Source organism: Tetrao urogallus, assembly GCF_951394365.1.
Source record: "Tetrao urogallus genome assembly, chromosome: 22".
Classification (NCBI taxonomy): Eukaryota; Metazoa; Chordata; class Aves; order Galliformes; family Phasianidae; genus Tetrao; species Tetrao urogallus.
In genome coordinates, this window is record NC_136835.1 from 1,529,601 (window position 1) to 1,551,160 (window position 21,560).

Consider the following 21,560-nt stretch of genomic DNA (forward strand, 5'->3'; position numbering starts at 1 on the left):
ATTCTCTGAAGGAGGGGAAAGTAGTCACCTGGAATTAGGTCATGGAAAATCATGCAGGGAAACGGAGGCTGCAGACAGGAGCAGGAGCACGAAGCAGCCATTTATTGCCTACCAGCTGGGAGTGCTGAGCACCCTGCACAGAGGGTTTGCTCTGTGAAGCTGTAGGTGCTGGTGGGAAGGTTTCTTTGTCCAAAAGGTGATGGCTGAATTCCTTTCAGCAGGGTGACATCAAATGTTGTAGGGCAAACTCGCAGTTCTCTGTGGTTTAGGAGGGCAAACCTTCATTGGTGACTGAAGAACGCATGATGAGTTCCTTATCTTCTGAAGCATGGGCAGAAGGCAGTAAGGAGAAACAAGCAGACTAAATGGAGATGAATGTTTAAGATGAGTGTATATTTATTTCAAGAAATGAGGGGACAAAGGGATGTTGTGTTCTGGTGACAGGTGAGCCATGTCAGTTCCACGTTATTCCAGCGATGCTGCAGTTAGGAACAGCAATGAAATCAGACACAGCGTGAAGCTCTTCATGAATGTTTTGTTACTTCCTGCACCTGTACCATCAGTTCTGGCTGTGGTGGGTTTTGGTTTGATTGGTCTGAATTTGCAGAGTATTTCCAGCTTGCCTTGTTTTGTTCCAGGATTTCTCTGCCATGAGGATCTGCTGCTCAAAAGGAAACGCTTTGAAATGTGTCCTTGTTGCTGTGGGTCCCCATCCACATGCATTAGTGTCACTCGCCCTCCTGCTGGCACACTTGTAGCAGAAAAAAAACAGGCAAAGCAGTCTGCAAATAGCTGTGGTATAGCTCCTGATAGAAACTGCTTTAGGGCCCTGTCCATGGGACATGGAAACCCCTCTCTGACCATGGATTTGCCTTTATTCACCTGAGACCAAAAGAAAAGAAAGGATTCCTTATTTTTATAAGGAAAAAGCACACCTCTCTTGAGTGCAGACAGTCGTTTCTTTGCTCCTCCAGCACAAGTCTCAGCTGTGTGCCAGGAGTGGCAGGTTAATTAGCAGAAAGTGCCTTTAGTGCCCACATAAGCTTACAGCTGACTGCTTGTAAGATTAAGACCTTTCTTTTAATTTCTGTTTCAGGATTTATTATTTGCTGTGGGTGAATGAGTTGAGTTGGTTGGTAGAGCTGCCCACCAGAACTGAAGTTTCCAGTTCCATGTAGTGCTTTCTGGAAAATAACTTGATTTGCAGTTCTTTTTCCCTTTGTCTGCACTCTGTTCTGGCAACTGCCCTGGTCCTAATGGAGTTGTGAAACTTGTCATCAGAGGAGCTGAGGGTTGGAAATTAGTGCCTAGATGTATGTGTGGTCTCTTGAATATAACCTGGAGGCCTCCTTCCAAAGCATTCACCTTGCAGCATCCCTGGCTGGTCTGATCACTAATTTCTCAACTCCAGTGTGGAAATCATGTTTGAAAAGTGAAGAGCAAACCTTTCGCATCTTTGTGTTCTCATAAGCAAAAGCGGTATAGCTGTAGTATGTGAAACAGGCCCAACTCAGGGTGTTTTGGAGCAGGTTGTGTAAATAGGGTCAACTTATCCTATGTGAAGTGGGTATGTCATAGAATCATAGAATGGCTTGGATTGGATCATGAACCTCCAACCCCCTGCTGCATGCAGGGCCACCAACCTCCACATTTAATACCAGCCCAGGCTGCCCAGGGCCCCATCCAACCTGGCCTTGAACACCTCCAGGGATGGATGGGGCATCACAGCCCCTCTGGGCAGCTGTTCCAGCACCTCACTGCTCTCATACTAAAGAACTTCTCCTTGACATCCAACCTCAATCTTCCCTCAACTTCAAACCATTTCCCCTTGTCCTGCAGTTATCTACCCTTCCAAAGAGTTGGCTCCCCTCCTGTCTGTAGGCTCCCTTTAGGTACTGAAAGGCTGCAATGAGGTCACCCTGCAACCTTCTCTTATCCAGGCTGAACAAGCCCAGCTCCCTCAGCCTGAATAACTTATATGACCTGTATGTGACTTATGTGTGACTTCACTAGGCACAGCAAATAATGTAAATACCATTTGTTTACAGCAGCTGTGCTGGATCACGTCCCACCAAGCTGTTCTCTTTGTTCTTTCAGACTTTGGGTTCAGTAACATCTTCACACCCGGCCAGCTGCTAAAAACGTGGTGTGGGAGTCCTCCCTATGCTGCCCCGGAGCTCTTTGAGGGGAAGGAATACGATGGGCCCAAGGTTGACATTTGGGTATGTGATGAACCTTTTCAACTCGGATTTCATTTTTGGCTTTGCTTCTTGAGTACTTAGAACAAGAAAAGGAGAAAAAGAAGGGTGTCCAAAGAAATACTTGGGCTCTTGGCTTGTGTAGCCGTGCACTTCAAGGCTCAGAAGGAAGTTTAAGTTAGGCCAGAAGTTTAAAGGAGAACCTAGGCTGGCCCAGGACTGAGATGTCACAAGGTCCTTTCCAAGGATTTGCTCTTTCTTTGTTATTGATCTTTTCATTTAAAGAATGCTTATTGCTGTGAACCATGGCTTGTTGCTGACTGCCCTTTGTGTGACGCAGAGTCTCGGCGTGGTGCTGTACGTGTTGGTCTGTGGTGCTCTGCCCTTTGATGGGAGCACGCTGCAGAATCTGCGTGCCAGGGTGCTCAGCGGGAAGTTTCGCATTCCATTCTTCATGTCCACAGGTAAGGCTGCGTGCCTGCAGTGCTTTGAGTCACATCTCTGCTTACAGATTCATGGAAACACTTAGATTTTAGTATACCGCTGATTGATGCCAGGTAAGTGGTTTGCCAGGAAGCATATTGGATGGATAGCAGGTTGTAATGGGAGCAAAGGCGAATTTTGAATCTGGAATTTAGAAACTGGAATGTTCTTACTTAAAAATCTTGACTTCCGTGTGTACGTAGCTGCAAGCTGTAGCAGAACATCAGCAAAGATACATTCTTAGTAAATTCTGGGAAGTGTGAAAGCTAAAAATGGAGTAGTGATGTAGGAATATAGAAGCTTTCACTGTATCTGCTTTAGACAAGAAGCATTATGGCACATTCATTTCCTGCAGTAGCCCCACCACAAGTGAATGTCCATGCCCTGTTTCTGCAGGCGTGTTTCTGAATGCTTGAGTAATAAATCTTGTTTCTGAAAAATGTGATGTGATGAATTGTCAGATAAAACCAAGCTCACTTAAGAGCGGCTCGTATTTATGATACCTTTGAGTGGAAAATTTCATGGAGGGCAAAAAAGGCACGTTTCACTGTGGCAGCTGCCTGGGAGAGGTGTTCCTGCAGGAGCCCAAGCCCTGGCAGCTGTGTTTTGCCCTTCAGCCCCACAAGTTGGTTGCATCCCTTGGATGGTGCAGGGCAAGGCAAGCAGGGACAGGGTGACAGCATGCCACCTAGGGGTGCTGGCAGACAGCACAAGCGTACTGTGGCCTGGCTGCCTTCCTCCCTAGCGTGGGGAAATCCTGAATGAGGTAAGTGTAAAGGAAGCATGCTGACTTATGTCTGTATTGGCAGTAAAAATTTGCTCCGAAAGTAGTTTCAGATCAGATTTGGAAAACTGTACAGCCAGTAGAAACAGGCTCTGAGTTAGGATGATCTCATCTATAGGGGCTGCACTGGGAGCTTGGCTCTGAGAGCTGATGCTGCCATTGCTTTTTGCAGCTTCAGAATGGAGAGATGCTCCTGCGCTGGGGTGGCAGCAGCTACTGAGGTGTCTTGAGAGAGGCTTTTATTCCTGTGCTGACTGATTTAGACCAGTACTTAGCTAGAAAGCTGTGGGTATTCATTGACAAATACAATCCCTTTGAGTATCACACTTTCATTCTATCTGGGGGAGGCTGTGTTCTCTTGTCCCCTCAGCTGCCTACGTACAGCATCAGATTCCTGCAGCTAAGTGGTATGGAATGGGTGTGAGGTCCAGAAGGGGAAGCGGTATTTTTGCTGCATTTGACTTCCTACAGAGAAGTTGCTCTGAGGGAAAGGCTCGCTCCTGATCTTGTGGCACAAGGCTGCCTGCTGCAGAAGCCTTGTTCCTCACTGTGGTTACTCAGCAGTCTGTTCCCTTGCAGAATGTGAACATCTGATCCGCCACATGCTGGTCTTGGACCCGAGTAAGCGGCTCTCGATGGACCAGATCTGCAAACACAAGTGGATGAAGCTTGGGGAAGCCGATGCAGAGTTTGATAGGGTGAGAAGCTGAAGTGAGCCAGTGTGTGAGTGGGACTTGTTCAGTGCATTCAGGACTGCCACGGTGTTCGTTTCAGCTGCTTGGGAACTCCTGTTCCAAGCTCTGGTGTACTGCCTTCCCATTTTGTCTGTGTCCCCTTGTCTTGCTTTCCATATCATCCTTTGATTCTGATTACTTGATATTTTTTCCCCTTTGAACTGATGTACCATCAGCCTTCGAAGCTCGTGCCAGCTTGCAGTCTGAGCCTTGTGAATTGGTTCTTCAGAACGCTGTGACTCATCTCTGTGCCTTTGGGAATGTAAGCACTGAAGTCTGTATCTTTGCTCTTACAGCTGATAGCGGAGTGTCAGCACCTGAAGACAGAGAGGCAGATGGAGCCACTGAACGAGGATGTGTTGTTAGCAATGGCAGAAATGGGGCTGGACAAGGAACGCACAATTCAGGTAACGCTCTGCAGCTGACCACTGGGTGCTGCCTCTTGCAGTTGGATAACAAATAGCTGTTTGTTGCTAATCGTGTCTGGTAACTGAGCACAGCATGGAGCTCGTTTTGCTGCTTGACGGAAAGAATTGATCACTTCTTCCTCTTCTTCTTCTAGTCATTAAGAGCTGATGCTTATGATCACTACAGTGCAATCTACAGCTTGCTCTGTGACCGTCTGAAGAGGCACAAGAATCTGCGCATTGCCCCGTCTCCAAGCATACCACGGACGGTCACCTTCCCCACCTCTGCTAACATCCAGGTAGATCCTGCTTCTATAATGCTCTTTCAGCCTTGGAAGGCCAGACAGACCCTTACCTGTTAAGCTTAGACTTCATTGCGAGTGTTCTCATTGTGCCAAGAGCACAAAGATCTGCTGTGTCTGAGAACCTTGTGTGTATTTTGGGTTCTGTAATTGTGACTGTGGATTTACCAAATATTCTTCAGACAAAATCCAGCCTTAGTTAACCTTGTGACAGAAAAAGCAACGTGAGGTTTACGGGATGGGAAATAAAGTTTACAGACTGTGACCACTGCATGATGCTCAATTTGAGATACTATCCAAGAAATGAGTATTTGCTTTAGGAGAGGCCAGGTCGTAAGAGGAGGAGGAGAGAAGCTAGCCCTGCCTGAACAGAATTGAGGAGAGGGAGGGAAAACGAGGCAATCCCTTAAGAATTAAGAACACTTTCAGCAGCTCCAGGGTGATCTCTCTTCCCAAGTGGTTAAGTCTGTTCATTGGTGCTAGTCCAAGCATGATTATGAAGGGGTTGTAAGAGATGCTAGTTTCTTGTCTACTGATTTTTGATCCTTCTGATCAGCAGACAGAACAGGCAGGCAATACCATGAACATCAACGTGCCACAAGTCCAGCTCATCAACCCTGAAAACCAAATTGTGGAGGTGAGGCACCCTCCTTGATGGCCTCTGCAGGTTCTTTTCCGAGACTTGTGTTGAAGCCTTTTGATCGATCCTCACGTTGTGTTTCAACATCTCCTGTGTTTTGCCTGCCCAGACTGACGGAACGATGAACTTGGACAGCGATGAAGGGGAAGAACCCTCACCTGAGGCTCTGGTCCGTTACCTCTCAATGCGAAGGCACACGGTCGGAGTTGCTGACCCAAGGTTAGTGTTGGACTCTACCTCCTCAGTGGAGGATTAAGGGCACTTTTCCTGCTTGTAAACCTTCTCTTAGGTAGAATTTGGGGCAGTGCATTTTTAGCTCTCTGTGATCTCGTAGTAACAGGCAGGGATGAGTGTATCTGTATCACAGCTAGTGTCAAACCTTTGGTTTTTTTGCTCCTGGTGTGAGTGGCTTGGAGCTATTCCTGCACACTCAATTGTTGCTAGATGGGGAAAGAACTTCAGGGTGAATCCTTAACAAAAGTATCTTAAATGCAGAAAGTATTAAAACATCCTAGTCCCATCATACAGCTTGGTTAGAATTTGAGCTGGAGATGAGGATCTTCTTTCCTCCTTGATTGTAGATGTGTTGACCATTATGCAAGTCAATTTCTCACCTATGCTGCACTGTTATCGCATCCCAGCTGGAGTCTTTGTGATAAGTGCTTTCAAGGTTAATACAAAGAGCAAATGCTGGAAAAATTTAACCTAGAGGGGGGAAAAGAAAGGGCTGATGAAAACTGAAAAGTGGCCTGGTTACTCTCTGTGACCGTTTTCCAGTGCAATAACAAGTTTGTTCTGTGGAGGGAAGCTGAATGTAATGAGCCCATGGGTGGTTCTCCATGCATGGTTGCTAAGTCACCTGTCTGTAAATGTGATTGCACAGGACGGAGGTCATGGAAGATCTGCAGAAGCTCCTGCCTGGCTTCCCTCGTGTCACTCCTCAGGCTCCATTCCTGCAGGTGACCCCAAATGTGAACTTCATGCACAATGTGCTGCCTAGGCAGAACCTGCAGCCCACGGGTCAGCTGGAGTACAAGGTACTGACCCACGCATGTGCCCCCTGCAGCCTGTACCACACCAGCAAGTGTGTGGCTGTGCATTTGTGCTTGTGCTTGCTCTCTCTCTGTCTGTCAATTCCTTGGACTTCACGAATTACAATCTTGCTGCTGCTTGAGGTGTGATTCTGGCTGGTTACTTAAACTAAGAATGAAAGAACAGTGCAATATGAAATTCATGAATGGGCTGGAAAGAGAGAGGATTTTGCTGCCTGGTTTTGGAGGTGCAGATGGCAGCCTGCCAGGTAACTAAAGCAGAATGCTGGGAAATGGAGAGTTAAACACAGCTTCTCCACTGGCAGTGTCTCTGTCTGCCCTGCTTTGGCTTGGAGATACCGATAATTCCTCATTTCTCCTGAAGCCCAGAATGCTCGTCTTCTCTCATGCTGATATCCCAGTCTGTGGCCTCGGGGCTCAGGTACTGGAAGGATCTGGTACTCGATTGGTAACTGCACTGTGTTTGCTTCCCAGGAGCAGTCCCTGCTGCAGCCCCCCACTCTGCAGCTGTTGAATGGCATGGGCCCTCTGGGGCGGAGAGCATCCGACGGTGGAGCTAACATCCAGTTGCATGCACAGCAACTGCTGAAACGGCCTCGAGGTCCATCTCCACTCGTCACTATGACTCCAGTAAGTAGCCAGAGGGAAGAATAGAATTGGTGGTGTGCTTAAAAATACGTTTTCCTGGAGGCAGACTTGACAGGGGTGGTAGACTCGGGCTGTAATACTCATGGAAGTGCAGCAGGGATTGTGCCTGCTTGCTGCCCAAAGGATCCCTAGAAGCTGAGAAGGTACAGCTCTTTGGAATTGGCAGAGGGTTTGTGAACTTTTTACTACAGCTGATTTTCTAATAGAGAGAAAACTAAAATGTCAATCTTGCATATTCTTCCTTGCATATTCTTCCTTGATATAGCTGCATGGATGAATTTTCCTGCTAGTACCAAAAGAAGCAGCAGCCTTGCGCAGGCAGTTCTGTATGGGGGAAGGAATGTGGGAAGGGGTTCTTGGCTGAGTGCCCCATAGCTGGCATGTGTCCTTGTGGAAGCCAGTTTGGGAAGGCCAGGTGTCTGCTGTGTGGATGGGACCAAGTTGGCTGCCTTCTGGAGCCCATGGCTTCTCTTCTCCCTGCAGGCCGTCCCAGCTGTCACTCCTGTGGACGAGGAGAGCTCTGATGGGGAGCCAGATCAGGAAGCTGTGCAGAGGTAACCCCCAGTCTGTTAATGTTTACCCTTATTACCCTCAAAGAGGCTCACCCTGTGGCGTTCTACTACCGAATTAAGGCACGAGCAACCTCATCACAGGCAGCAGTGTTAATTACAATGAAGGCTTAACACTTCTCTTATTCTTGTGGGTGTTGATTACTGCAGGCAATTACTCCTCTGACGCTACTAGGTGCTTACAAAACTGGATTTCCCCTGAAATTCTGTAAGCTGTTAAAGCAGTAGGTTCTCTAGAAACTCTGGAACTGCTAAACTCCTTTGCTTAGTGTGCACCAGCATGCAATCCACACTAACCTGCAAAATGAGTGCTAAGTGATTCACCCCTCCCTGCTGAGTGATGGAGGTAGGAAGATCTCATCTGTGGCCTTGGGTGTAAATGCAGCTTTTGTATCAAGACATGCAGTAAACATCCAACTCTGATGCCTTAGACAAAGTGAGCTTGCTGAAAATACAAGTACCTCTTGGCTTCTAATTTTAGCAGTGGGCCTTAGAGTAGTCTGCTCCAATAAGAAAAGAACTATCAGACATTAGTTTGGAAACTGTTGTTCTCTTTGTCTGCTCCAGATGCGTACTGGGAAGCGGGTAGAACACGCTTGTACTTCCTCAATCCATGAAAACACTAACCATTTCCTTGCTAACATTTCTCAGTAGCTTTTGTGTAGTTTCTTCTGTGCTAACCAGCTGGTGCACTGTGTTTTGGGTGTGGTGATGGAGTGCTCCTGTCTCTTACCTCAAACTTGAAAAGATTTCTGGATTTCCCCGAGTTTGTACAGGCCATCACCTCAAGTAAGACAACATTTCTTCTGGGGCTACACTTGGGTGAATGATTCAGATGAGGGTTGATTGCAGGCAGAAACTCTGGGAGGGGCAGAGCTCGTGCCCCAGAGCCTTGCCAGCTCTTGTCGCTTCAGTGCTTCAGAGGATTCAAGCAGTGCTGCGTGTAGCGATGGGTTGTGCAGTGTGTGCTGATACCCTTTTGCCTCCTGGAGCTTAGAAGGATGTCAGGGCTGGTCCATGCGAAGGAACCTGCTTCCAGCTCTGCCTTAAAAGTAGCACAGCCCTTCCACAGAACACATCCTGTGTTTTCTGTGCAGATTTACACTCCAGTCCATTGCCACCCTCATCTTTGTGCTCACTCTCGCAGTGTTTTCCAGCTTCGTGCACTGCTGTTCATCCACCTGCCCAGGCAGCATGGTGAAAGAAATGAGGCCAAGCCGTGGTGTTGAGCAGGTGAAGAGCACAGACACTACAGGCCGCATTCAGCCCCCTTCAAGCTGCTGTACCCTAACTGTACACTGTCCTCCTCAGCAGGGCTCAGGAGCACCAACTGTCTGTGCTGGCAGCTGTATGCAGTTGTGTGGTTTAAGAACCAGCTCGACTGGAAAGGCAGTAAAACTCCCATGCAAGTTGCAGAGGTGTTTGAATCCCACTGAAGAGCAATTTCCTTGAACTCACGGGTCACTTTGCTGCTCTCAGCTGTGTTGTCCATAGCCCTCTCCTGTTCTTCCACCAGATGGCCCATCCAGATTGTGCGTTAACTTGCTCTCCACCCCATTATGTTGCAACACGTAGCTAGTCATCAGAGAAGGGTAAATAGCAGTAACAAATATTTAGCTTCTCAGAACAGTGTTTCCAGCGCTGCATGCAGCCACCAGCGGACAATTTTTTGCCCTTCTTAATCTGACCTTGAAAACAGTATGCATACTTTTCTCTGCTCCAGGGAACAGCCACAACTCCTTTGAGCTTTGGGAAACTTTCTTCCACCAGAAACACTGTTATAGCTCATGATTGGATTGTTCCCTGGAGGTCTGAAATAAAATGATCTTAGCAAACCACAACTGTAAAGCTCTTTGGGAAACTTTCCCTGTCTCCATCAAATGATTCTTAAACAGCTAATGGCACAGACTTTGGCAAGTTACCACAATGCTAAGCACTCTTCATTCTGTTAACTTGCTGCCTTCTGCCTAAGTGGCTTTAGTAGCTGGCAAAGGCTGATTTTGGAGAAGGCAACATTTTTGTTGGTTGTTGTTTTTTTTTTTTTTTTCTTGTTGCTTTCCTCTGCTTTACAAGATGAAACTACATTTGCAGAGGTTAAAAAAACAAAGGTGAGAATCCCCCTTTTTGTAGCTCTTGTGTCGGTGGCCAGGTGCTCTTTGCCACAGCCGCCTTATTGCTGCTGGTTCCCAAGAGCAGAAATAGTTGAGTTCATAAGCGGCCATTCACCTGCCTGTCCTTGAGTGGGCAGAGTGCTGCCCTGGTGCTCGTCACAGGCCAGGCATTCTGGGTCGGTGCTCTGTTTGTTATCTCTTCTGGCCCTGTGCCCCCAGCTGGTCCCCAGGCATCGTTGCTGCTGCTCACTGCAAGTCCAGCAGGGCACAGCCGTCAGCACCGCGCTGCCCTCCCTGACATCCTGGCTGAGGCAGAGCTCCATAGTTTTGCTCTGCATGCTCCCCCACTCTTTGAGGGTTTGGAAGAGATGGAAGGTGCTCATTCCAATGCAGAGGGCACCTCAGCTTAAGCCGCCGATGCTGAGCTCTGGTGCAAGAGGCATGCTCAGTGCTAGGGCTGCGACCCCAGAGCAGGAGCTGTGCTGCTCACCCCCCCAGCTGTCCTTGCCCAGTGCATTGCTGGGTGATTTCCAGCTCTGTAAAACAGGATCGGGCCTAGGTGGCGCACTGTGACCGGGCTGGGTGGTGCTGCGCTGCCTGCCCTGTCGTGGCGTGGCCAGAGCTCTCCTCACCCTGATCTCCAGTGGTGCTCTGTGCTGTGCTGGCCTCTGCTCGAGCCCAGGGTGTGACGGGTCCGGTCTGAAGTGCAAAGGGCAGCTGAGAGGGGGAAGCTGAGCAGCCTCTGCACTGTGCCCCTTCTCTTCCTTGCTAAGACTGTGTGTGACTCCATGAGCACGGCAGAGCCCTCTGTGCCTCAGTGGGGCCTCGTGAGGGGGAAGCAGACCTGCTGCAATGGAGTGAATCCATGCTGAAAGCAGCAGGTCGCCGTGTGTTCCTCAGGGAATAAACCGGCATTTCCCTGGAGACAAAATGTGGCTTTCCTGATGGGAAAAGCAAATGGCTTCTCTTTCCTTCTGAGAACAGCGTTAGCACGCAAGCAGCTGAAACCACGCTTGTCCCCTTGTCCCCTAAGCACTGAAGGCCTCCTGATCTGACAGGCGTGGGCAGCATGTCCATGCTGTGCTTCTCCCCGGGCGTCACTCAGCCCCCAGTCAGTTCTGAGCACTGCAGCAGCATTCTTCCTTCACCTTTACTCTGGATTATCTAACACTCCCTGTTTTTGGAGTATCATCCATCAGTCTCTTATAAAATGTGCTCCTGCTTGTTGCAGATACTTGGCAAATAGGTCAAAAAGGCACACTCTGGCAATGACCAACCCTACAGCTGAAATCCCTCCAGACTTGCAGAGGCAGCTAGGACAGCAGTCCTTCCGACCCCGGGCTTGGGCTCCACACCTGGTACCCGATCAGCACCGGTGAGTAATGACACCGGCCCTTCGGGCAGCTTTGCGCCAGAAAACCTGCTCAGATGTCACCTGGAATGGAGCACTGAAGACATCCCGCTTGGCAGGGAGGGGTGAGGAGGAGGAGGAAGCATCAGGAGCAGATCCCCAGGGCAGACGTGTCCGACCACGCTGGAGTTGTGCACTGGCGTGGGCTCTGCGCCTGCAGCTGCAGGCAGTGCTGGGGCAGCAGTCAGCTGGCTTGTCCCCTCTGGTCCTGTTTTTGTGGCAGGAGATGGTTTGCCAGAATGGCTGCCATCACTGAAGGGTTGAGAATAATCTGTTCATTTTAGAGAGCTTTCTCTGTTTTATTGGTAGGTGTCAAGTTAGCAGTAGGTAGTAGATTTTCTCTGGAACATTTTGGAGTCAGATGCGAGGGCAAGACTGCACCAAAAATTATCTATGCCACAGCTTAAAATCCTCACTGTTCTGCACCAGAGTTGTTTGTTTTGACTGCAAAGTCTCTTTGCAAAGCTCCTGGAGAGCCATTTTATTTCCCATCTTTAACCCCTGAGGGGAAGGATATGGGGAAGGGAAGCTTGAGTGGGAAGAAAAATTGCAGTGGAAAAGAGGGAACTGCTGCAGATGGTGTCTAAACACACTCCAAATGTTTGAGTAGGTCATTCCTAATTGCGAGAAGCGTTAATTTGACACAGAGTCCTTGGCACAGAAGCACACTGTAAACACTAATGCCACAGAGAGAGCTTAAAACCTGCGTTCTGAACCTCTCCGTGCCAAGAGTGCAAACCAGCTGCAAAGTACAGAGTTTGCTGCCTGTTGGTCTCGACTGTTGAGGAAACAGTTGCCTACCAGGCTAGATTTGCATTAAATCATTCAGCCAGCTCATGCTGGCGAGCTTGACAAAGTGCTTTTTATTGTAGCCAGATACCTGCTGAGCTGAGCACTGATGTAATCAGCAGAGACAGGTGAACTCTGAGCAGACTGAGCCAGTGTCAGTGCCACGCTGGAACTCTAGACAGCCAAGATAAGCACTTCTACACCCTGAAGTTACTCCCTTAGAGGTGCTTGGGGGATGGGAAGAGCAGGAGGGGGAGAGATTTCTGGGGTCACAGAAAACCTTAATAGGAAGAGAAGTGCAGCTTGCAAAACAACCAGAACGTGCTGTGTCCTACTTTAAGGACTGCTTCAAATTGTGAAGGTAAGCTGTGTCACTCATGCACTGCAGGAACTGACTTATTTTTTTTTTTGAGGAATTGTTAAAACACCCTGTGTCAGTATGTTGGTATCACGGTCCTGAGACTGTTTTGTTCATTGTGTTCATTCCACCCGTGGTGTTGTAGTGTGCTGTGAGCCTGCCTCGCATTTTACCCAAGGAATCATGGAAACTTCATCTGACTGTGGCCTAAACAGACTCCCCACAGTCGTGTCTGAGACACACACACAGCACAGAAACCATTAGCACTCGTGTCATCATATAACTAGACCGTGGCTGTTGAACAGCTGGTGGGTTTTATTTTAGCACTTCACATATTTTAAGCCATCTTCTTTATATAGAGCACCCATTTTGGTCATGATAGCTTTGTATCTGAAAGTGGATTGAAGTAAAGCAGCCAGCACTGTTCTGCCTTGGCCATGTGTGTTTGGGAACCTCAGTGTCATTTTTACCTGTAGTTTCCGCTTTGCATTGGTACAACAGGAGGTCGAATGGATCAGGATAATGGATGGGATGGTATCAAAAGAGAGTGACATAGCTCTGTCCATGGGAGGAAGTCATGTGAAGTGTATAGAAACTGATTTATGTCCTGCTAAGGGACAAGACCTGACCCCAGCGTGCTGGTAGCATTCCAGCACAGTCATGTTCTGATAAGGGGGAGCCTCAGGAATGGGGCTCAGGAATGATTTCGCTCAGAAGTCATTCTTCTTAGAACAGACTTCAGCAAAGAGCAATCAATATGCACAGCAGCACGAAGAGCAGTATGAGCAGTAGCTAAGACTTTGACTAGCCTGCAGTAATGCAGCTGAGGTTCGTATCGACATGAAAGCAGCTGGGGTACTGTTGAATTCCGTGCCAGGCTGTCACAGGTGCTGAGATTTCATCCCAGTGCAGGCAGGAGCTCAGTGCTTAACTCTGACAACAGGGAGCCCCAGCTTTGGCAGAATCCAGCTCCCCAAAAAAGCCCTATTCTGGCTCCCCCTGGTGAAGAAGAAATCTCACTGCAAATGGAAATGTGTGTAATTCATCGGGCACAGTTGCCTTGGTTCTAGCTGTGACTGCTCTACAAAGTTGCCTTTGGGTGGACGAGTTGCTGCCCGCCTCTGATCTGATTTGTGGCTGAATCATGTTCAACCTTGAGTCATGTTTATCTGCCCAGCTGCTGAGGATACTGAGTAATCTTGCTTCCTCTTCATGGTACTGATGGCACCTTATTTCTTGATCTAAAACATGGTTTATTCTGGGTGAGTGGGCAGGTAGAACTTGGCGTGGCTGGTTTAAATCAAGTGCCTCTGTACCGCAGCTTGTTTTTCATCTGGCATCACTAACCCACTTCCCCATGTGTTCAGTTCTATTTACAAGGACTCCAATACTCTGCACCTCCCCACCGAACGCTTCTCCCCGGTTCGGCGTTTCTCTGACGGTGCTGCCAGCATCCAGGCTTTCAAAGCCCACCTGGAGAAGATGGGCAATAACAGTAGCATCAAACAGCTTCAGCAGGTGAGAGGGGTGGGGGACTTAAGGCAGCAAACCCTGCAGAATGCCCTCTAAATGTATGTGCTGCTCAACTGCAATCTGGGAGCTTTGGGGGCTTCCGCTCCTCTCTTCCTAGGGAAAAAATGCAGGTGCTGTGCCCACATGTGGCCTCTGTGGTCACATCAGCACTGCCAAACTGCGTCTGCTGCTCTCCCACACTTCCTGGGACAGCAAAGATTTGGTGCTGTTCCAGAATGCCTGGGAAAAGGGCAGTTCATACTGCTAGAACTGGGAGTAATATTGCATGCTATCCCGTGTGCAAGCAGTGCATGTCTTATCATGGCTTGAGCTGGATTTGGCATCAGGGCAGGACTTTCACCTTGCAATAGAGGGGAAATATGAGATGCTCTTTTCACCTTGAAGTTATCGTTATTACAGCTTTGTGCGTGCATTTTTTAAGGGAATGCAATGCTGCCAGCTTGAGCTTGTGCACAGTTTCTCCTCTGTTATCTAAGGCTTGAGCTAGCCGTGTTGTTGCACACCCAATTCCATCAAATTAAATGGATTAGACTTTCTTTACTGGATTTCTCATGTAGCAGAGTGCCTTTCTGTCCCATAAGCGTGAACCAAACGGTCACTTCTAGGGCGTGTTGGACTCGTTACAGGAATGTGAACAGCTTCAGAAGATGTATGGTGGGCACATGGATGAGAGGACACTGGAGAAGACACAGCAGCAACACATGCTGTACCAGCAAGAGCAGCACCATCAGATTCTTCATCAGCAGATCCAGGTATTAGAGCCTGAGGTAGACTTTCTGATGTCTTAGCTGTGTTTTCTGAATGGCTGCAGATAAAACTACAGAGCAGGTCCACGTGAGATTGAGGAGATGTAGATTGCTCAGCTTTCTTAACGAGGAGTGAGCCTGAAGGACTTCAGCCGTGATGTTTGCTGCTGTGATAGTGAGAGCTGCAGCCAGGGACCAAGTGTTTGGAGAATGTGGATATGTCCCACTTCACTCTTCACCACGTCCTAACTGTATTACTTGACACAGTACTGATCACAAACACTTTTTGTTTTCTGATGCCTGGTTCAGGACTGTATCCGGCCACCTCAGCCTTCTCCACCCTTGCAAGCTCAATGTGAAAACCAGCCAGCTCTGCTCACTCACCAGCTTCAGAGGTAAAGAAATGGCTTTAGCAAAGCTCTGGGGGTGGGATTTACTCTGCCTGACCCAAGGATGAGCTGAGTCTAGGGCCAAGCTGGAGGTGTGTAAAATAAGAATGGCTGAGGCAGTTCACAGGTGAATGTGCGTGGTCCTTTTTGTTGGATCCCCTCTGAAAGAATTCTGGAATTAGAGAAATGTGATTCAAAGGCACAAATCTGCTTTGAACAGATGACAGAGAATTTTGCCTTTTGACCAGCTTGAAAATGCGTTACCTTCATTAAGCCGATTTCTCTCATGATTACTGCTCAGAGGCGTTCCTGGGCTTCTCACATCTTTTCAGACTTTGTGTTAGGTGACAGTCCTTGTTTTAATCACCCCTGACTTGTAAATGAGGCAGGCTGAATTCTGGGAAGGAAGGAAGGAAGGAACGAAGGAAGGAAGGAGGGAAGGAGGGAAAGAAGGAAGGAAAGAAGGAAAGAAGGAAAGAAGGAAAGAAGGAAGGTTTTCTTGCAGGCCACAGTGAGTCAGGAAGAAAGCTTGTGATGTTCTCATCCCAGGGTTTTTGTTGTAGCCACCAGGTTATGCTGATTTTAAGCATGGCTCTCAAAATAGAAGGCAAGCTGCAAAGAGTTTGGGATCCCAAGCATGGGCTTCACGGTGTTTGTCTTACAACAAAAATACAGCGTTTGGCGTCAGCTCTCACAGCTGAAGAAGTGTCTTCATGAGGTGCATGTGTGATGAAAAGGTGCTTGTTTCCCTGCGCAGGTTACGGATTCAGCCATCCAGCCCGCCCCCAAATCACCCTAATAACCACCTCTTCAGGCAACCAAACAGCAGCCCACCTCCTGTGAGCAGCAGCGTGCTGCAGCCCCACGGTGAGTGCTGACAGTTGCCTGAGCCATCTGCGCTCCTCGGGGCAGCAGAGCCGTGTGCTGCTATCCAGCCTCCGGGAAAACAGTGCATGGGGGAGCTGGGGGCTTCGGTCCCCCCTGTGCTCAAATCCTCGTGCAGTTTGCTGATGATGTAAAAGATTCTCCATCTGGCAGCAAGGGCTGGTGTTATCGAGAGCGCGCGAGGATCTGCCAGCTGGAACGTGTTGATACGTTTCTTGTCATGAGATCCTTACTTATCACTCCCGGGGGTGGGGAGGAAGGGCTGATATTCTTGGGTTGATACAAATCACTGTGAGCTGTGCTTTGTTTCTCTTTCTATGCAAGAGGCTCTAGCTTGACCCTTGCACCCTGACGCAGCCTGTCAGAGTTGCCAGCAGTAGGGCTCTCCTTGCTGTGTGTCCTGGGGCTCTGCGTGCTGCTCTCTCCTGAGCCTTGCCCTGGGCTGATGTGGGTGCTGAGAGTCTCTGTTCCTCGTAGGTGCAGCCTCCCAGTCCCAGTTCCAAGGGATGCCATCCCACAACACGATCTTCCCACAGTCTGGTAACTGTTCCCCTCCCCCAACCATGGGGCTGACGTGTCTGGCCCTGCAGCAGCAGTCCCAGGCTCAGCAGGTCACCATCCAAGTGCAGGAACCCGGCGACATGGTCAGCAACAACCTCCTGCAAGGGGCCTCTGTGGCCGGGCAGGGCACCCACACGCGGGCTATGTCCATCAGCCCCAGTGCCAACCAGATCCAGATGCAGCACCGCGCCAACCTGATGGCCTCCCTCACCTATGGCCACAGGCAGCTGTCCAAGCAGCTCAGCGCCGACAGCGCCGAGTCGCACAGGTAAGGCCACTGCACTGCTGCACCACGTCCTCCCTGAGCTGGGAATGCGGCTGGGTGTGAGGGGGAACTGCTGGCTGTCAGCTTCTGGGGGGTTCTTCATCAGCCCCTTGTTTTGGGGGTGAAACTGACTCCTGGCAGCAATGCCTGGCCCTGGCTGGGAGCTCTGAGAGTGTGCAAGGCTGTGGGTTTTTGTGCCTTGGGAAGCACCTTGTGCCAGGAGTGGCTGTCCCTGCCTCCTGCCAGGGCAGGGCAGGAAGTGGAAAAGTTAAGAAGAGTGCTTGAACACTTGCTACATGAAACAGACGCTTTCCCCAGATCATATTTTCTCCTCGGTACAGTCAGGGTTCCCGCTTCCCTTACATTTACTAGCCGCACCACCTTACACTGCAGCTGCCCTCGTGGGTGACCTGGAGCTCAGGATGATGGGCACTCTACCTTTGGAGTAGTTGTTGCCTCCCTGCTCTCACGCGGGTACGGTGGATCAAACCCTGTGTGAGGTGGGAGCACCAAAGACAGCCCTGCACGCCTCGTTAGCTGGAGCTGACAGTGCAGTCACTTGTTCTTTTCTGTTCTTTGCAGTCTGAACGTGTACAGGAATCCCCCCGCCAACTACGACCAGGTGCACTTACACCCCCACCTGTTCCCAGAGCAGCCTCGTGTTTCCCCCAGTAACTACAGCCCATCAGGAGGAGTTGGGTTTCCTCCAGCTCAGCAAGCTCTCAAAGTCCCACAGCTTGACCAGTATCCCAATTTCCCTCAAAATGCACATCAGCAACAACAGCACTACACTGCATCGGCACTACAGCAAGCACTGTTGTCCCCAACACCTCCTGACTACAGCCGACACCAGCAGGTACCGCACATCCTCCAGGGACTCCTTTCTCCCCGTCACTCTCTCACGGGGCACACGGACATGCGGCTGCCCCAGGCAGAATTTGCACAGCTCATCAAACGACGGCAGCAGCAGCAGCAGCAGCAACAGCAGCAGCAGCAAGAGTTTCAAGAGTTGTTCAGGCACATGAGTCAAGGGGATGCTGGAAACATGGGCACCAGCATGGGACAGAGTCTGTCGGAGCGTCAGTCGTTGTCTTTGCCTTATCAGAGTGCTGACACCTATCATCCACAGAGCAGCCCCCAGCATCTCCTAAAAATCAGGGCTCAAGAATGTATCCAGCAGGTACCTGCATCAGTGCCACCGCATGGATACGTACACCAGCCAGCTCTGTTCCACTCGGAGAGCATGGAGGAGGACTGTGCGTGCGAGGGCGCCAGGGACAGCTTTCCAGACAGTAAGAATTCAAATACATTGACCAAAGGTTGCCACGAGACCCCTCTGCTTGTAAATGCAGGAGGGCACGGGGACCCAGAATCTTTGCTAGGAACTGCTAACCACGTTCAGGAGCTGGGGACGCATCAATACAGGCATCAGCCCGCTGCTGGATTCAGTAGGAATAAGGTGCCCAGCAGAGGTAAGGCTCAGGGCCACTCGCATGGCTGAAATGCTTTTCCATACTGGCTGCGTGCTGCTTGTGTTCCTGCCAGAGAACACCATCCCTACCTAGTACTGCAATGGTTTCGTGACATATTTTGCATAGCACAGAATTACCTAGATTCTTTCTGGCTTCTGTGGCTATAAATTGCAGGCATAGTCTCTCTAATAAACAGTGTTAAATAAGAACTCTGCTAGATTCTTCTCTTTGGAATGTGACCTACTTCTGTAGGCAGATAAAGGCCAGGACCACGATAGTGCTGTCTCTGAAGAGATGCTGGGATCTGTTGACTCATTTCTTCTTGTTGGGGTGATCCCCCACCAGGTGTAAGTAAGTGCCCACCAAAGATCTTCTTTCTGGAAGCCCTGTAACGTGGCGCATTCCTTCTCTTAGGGGCAGAACTGTGACTCCAGGCATTGCTAAGGCTTTCATAAACTTGCAGCATAAGAATGGTGATAGGTGCTGCTAAGTCTGCCTCACACTGCTCGTGCACCTGGGGAAACAGCAGTGAGGCTGGAGCCCTGCTTTAGCTGGAAGGAGTTGATTCTAAAGACAGGGAGCTGAAGCTTGCCATTAGCATGTGAAGCCCTTTCCTGCTGGTTGGAAACAGCCCTTGAGCCTTTACTCCTTGGTGGCTGCATTGACAGTGATGTGCTGTCAGAGCTATAATTACAGGCCTTCTCTGTAGGAAAAAACACAATCCTACCCCCTTGCTAAGATGGTTTTGAAGAGAGGCTTTCCAGGCTGAGCGGGGTGGATCAGTATTCAATGCAGGACTGAGCTGTACTGGTCTGAAGCCATCAGCTTGCCCTTGGCACAGGGAACCCTATTGCAGGGGAGCAGTGTCCTGGGCACAGGAGGCACTGTTTTGTTTGGGGACACAGCATGGGTTTGTTGGGAAAGTACTGGCTGGGAACAGAGAGGCGCAGAGAGCAGTGAGGGCATGCCAAGCTGTGTCCCTCAGAGCAGGGGACAGGGACAAGGCCTGGCTTTTCTGAAGTCTTCCTTGATTTTGTGTTAGTGATGTGTTTTCTCTCGGGCTTTAATATCCCCATGGTGTTTGCAGCACAAAAGGGAAGAGTAACCTCAGGTTAAGTGGGATTTGAAAGCTGTGGCAGTGCATTTTGAACCAAATCTTGAGTTCGCATCGTAATATCTTGGTCCAAAATGTGCAAAGCGATAAGATTTAACCAAGTCAGAAGGTAAAGTTCTGCCCCAGTCCTGACGGTGCTAAAACAAGTTACACAAGGGAAAAGGACTTTAGACAACAAGACTTTGTAAATGAGTAAAAAACGAGCAAATGTTTGCGAGTTGCATTGTGTAAGCACTTCTGACAGGGGCTGTTTGGAGGGCTTGTATAGTAAACTATGCTCTGAGATGCAGCTGCTCAGAGCTTTCCTCCTGGCTTTAATAACCCACTTGGAATCTGGCCTGTGTTACTTCACTTCCAAACACAGCAGACATCTAGGCAGACCGAGGTACATTTCCTACAGTTCAACCCTGTAAAACCTTGCTGCAAACACCCTGAATGCCCTGCTGCTTCTTGCTTGCCTGTAGCACAACCCAAGTGTTCCAGGTGCTGAGGGATGGCAGCAGGAGCTGTGCACCCCAGCACTGGTACCCTGAAATGGCTTTCTGCAAGGCTGCCATTCTCAAACACAGCTTGGGGTTTTCCAGCCATCCCCTCTGTGGGGACAGGACAGCTGAGAGGGCAAATACCTCCTCCTTCTCTCCAGCTTGTGAAATGCATGCTGCTCGAGGGAGGAGTGCAGATTTGCGGGGGCTCAACAGGATTTATGCCTTCCAAGAGAGTGCATTGACCCTGCTTTAAAAGCCAGTTACAGAAGGTAACTGCAGATCATGAGAGTTTCAACCAAATCTGTGGTTAGGGGATGACTAAACCGCATCCGAGCGGCTCAGCTGCAGCCTTGTTCCAACCTGGGGTCGGAGCACTGCCCGTGGGAAACCTTTCCCCAGTGCTGGGAAGCCGGGTGCCAGCATCACATGCACCGACACAAAGGGATGAAAGGGTCCCTCGCTGTCGGAGCGGGGCAGGGGCAAAGGCAGCAGCCTGCGCTCTGGGCTCCTTACTGCTGCTGCTCCCCGCTGCTGGCACTGCCTGCCCCGACCATTCCCACACTTGGAAGGGCCCCGAGCGCTGTGTGGGCGGCCCTGCACTGCCAGCACTGCCTTACCTCATGTTTTCCTTCTTGCTTTCCGGGAATGCTGGCCATTAACTGAGTTTAACCCCACAGATGTGCAAAAGGAAGGAGGCCGGCTGGGCTCCGGGGGCTCCGAGCTCCATGCCTTGCTGCTGGCATGGTGCTCCAGCAGCGCAGTCTGCGTGCTGGGGAGAAGCGTGGGGTGCTCAGGGAATGAGCGGGACTTGTTTGAGCTTCAGTAATGTTAGGGACGAGTCTCTGGAAAGCACGCATCTTGCCAGCTCCCAGGGCACAGTCCCAGCCAGGAATGTCTCGCTGCTGGCACAACCAAGAGTTGCATCCTGCTGACCGTTTCCTGCAAACCCGATCGCTGCTGTTGGGATCCACCTGCGGCCGTGTCACGTCAGGGCAGCTCCTGAGGGCCCGTGGCCTCATCCCCGTGTTTGTGCTCTGCAGGATTGCTCACCGACAGAGAATTGTTTACGTGCACCACAGCCAGCAATAGGCTTCTCCATAGCTCAGGACTTTATTCAAAACATCGTGTACTTAATGACGATAGGTTCTGCTTGATAGGAATGTAGCCTTTACCCTTGCTCAGAAGAGCTTGCAGTGCAGATGGACTTTGCCAGGCAGAATGCTCTTGTACTCCTACAGCCAGATTGGAGGAGGGCAGGGAGAAGTCATCTGATAACAACTACTATCCTGGCAGCTCTTCCAGCCAGATCTGTTGCATACGATTGCCAAGGGGCCCTGCTAAGAACATCCTGTGTCGGAGGTGGAGGAGACCCTTCTCCTTCTCTTGTGTAATGTGAGCAATGCATGGAGGAGGGTGCAGGGCGGGAAGGGAGGCAGATGGGGGCTGCTACAGGAGCAGAGAGGCCTGTGGGCCATCCCAGGGAGTCCTGGTGCTGCAGTGCTTGAGCCAGAGGAGCCAGCAATTCCCTTCCCACCTGGCGGGCAGCGCAATGCAAGTGACATTGTTTTGAGCTGCAGTGGCACGTGTTGCCAAGAGCTACCACGGTTCCTTGTGCTAATCTGAC

At 50.0% G+C, this 21,560-nt stretch overlaps 1 protein-coding gene across 4 annotated transcripts in view; it reads left to right on the plus strand.

Moving 5' to 3' along the window:
* SIK3 (SIK family kinase 3) overlaps positions 1 to 21,560 on the plus strand; it is a gene marked incomplete at both ends in the record, with an annotated part of 70,288 nt that overhangs the window by 47,087 nt on the left and 1,641 nt on the right. Inside the window, 17 exons of one of the 4 annotated variants that reach the window (XM_079545743.1) lie at positions 2,098 to 2,222; positions 2,539 to 2,662; positions 4,045 to 4,163; positions 4,496 to 4,606; positions 4,762 to 4,905; positions 5,468 to 5,545; positions 5,658 to 5,767; positions 6,432 to 6,585; positions 7,075 to 7,230; positions 7,732 to 7,802; positions 11,160 to 11,303; positions 13,854 to 14,004; positions 14,646 to 14,771; positions 15,075 to 15,160; positions 15,912 to 16,021; positions 16,517 to 16,868; positions 17,448 to 18,337. In XM_079545743.1, the coding sequence (XP_079401869.1) occupies positions 2,098 to 2,222; positions 2,539 to 2,662; positions 4,045 to 4,163; positions 4,496 to 4,606; positions 4,762 to 4,905; positions 5,468 to 5,545; positions 5,658 to 5,767; positions 6,432 to 6,585; positions 7,075 to 7,230; positions 7,732 to 7,802; positions 11,160 to 11,303; positions 13,854 to 14,004; positions 14,646 to 14,771; positions 15,075 to 15,160; positions 15,912 to 16,021; positions 16,517 to 16,868; positions 17,448 to 18,337 (3,051 nt within the window). The remainder of the gene's footprint in view (positions 1 to 2,097; positions 2,223 to 2,538; positions 2,663 to 4,044; positions 4,164 to 4,495; positions 4,607 to 4,761; positions 4,906 to 5,467; positions 5,546 to 5,657; positions 5,768 to 6,431; positions 6,586 to 7,074; positions 7,231 to 7,731; positions 7,803 to 11,159; positions 11,304 to 13,853; positions 14,005 to 14,645; positions 14,772 to 15,074; positions 15,161 to 15,911; positions 16,022 to 16,516; positions 16,869 to 17,447; positions 18,338 to 21,560) is intronic. The other 3 variants (XM_079545745.1, XM_079545746.1, XM_079545744.1) reach the window with 3 other exon arrangements.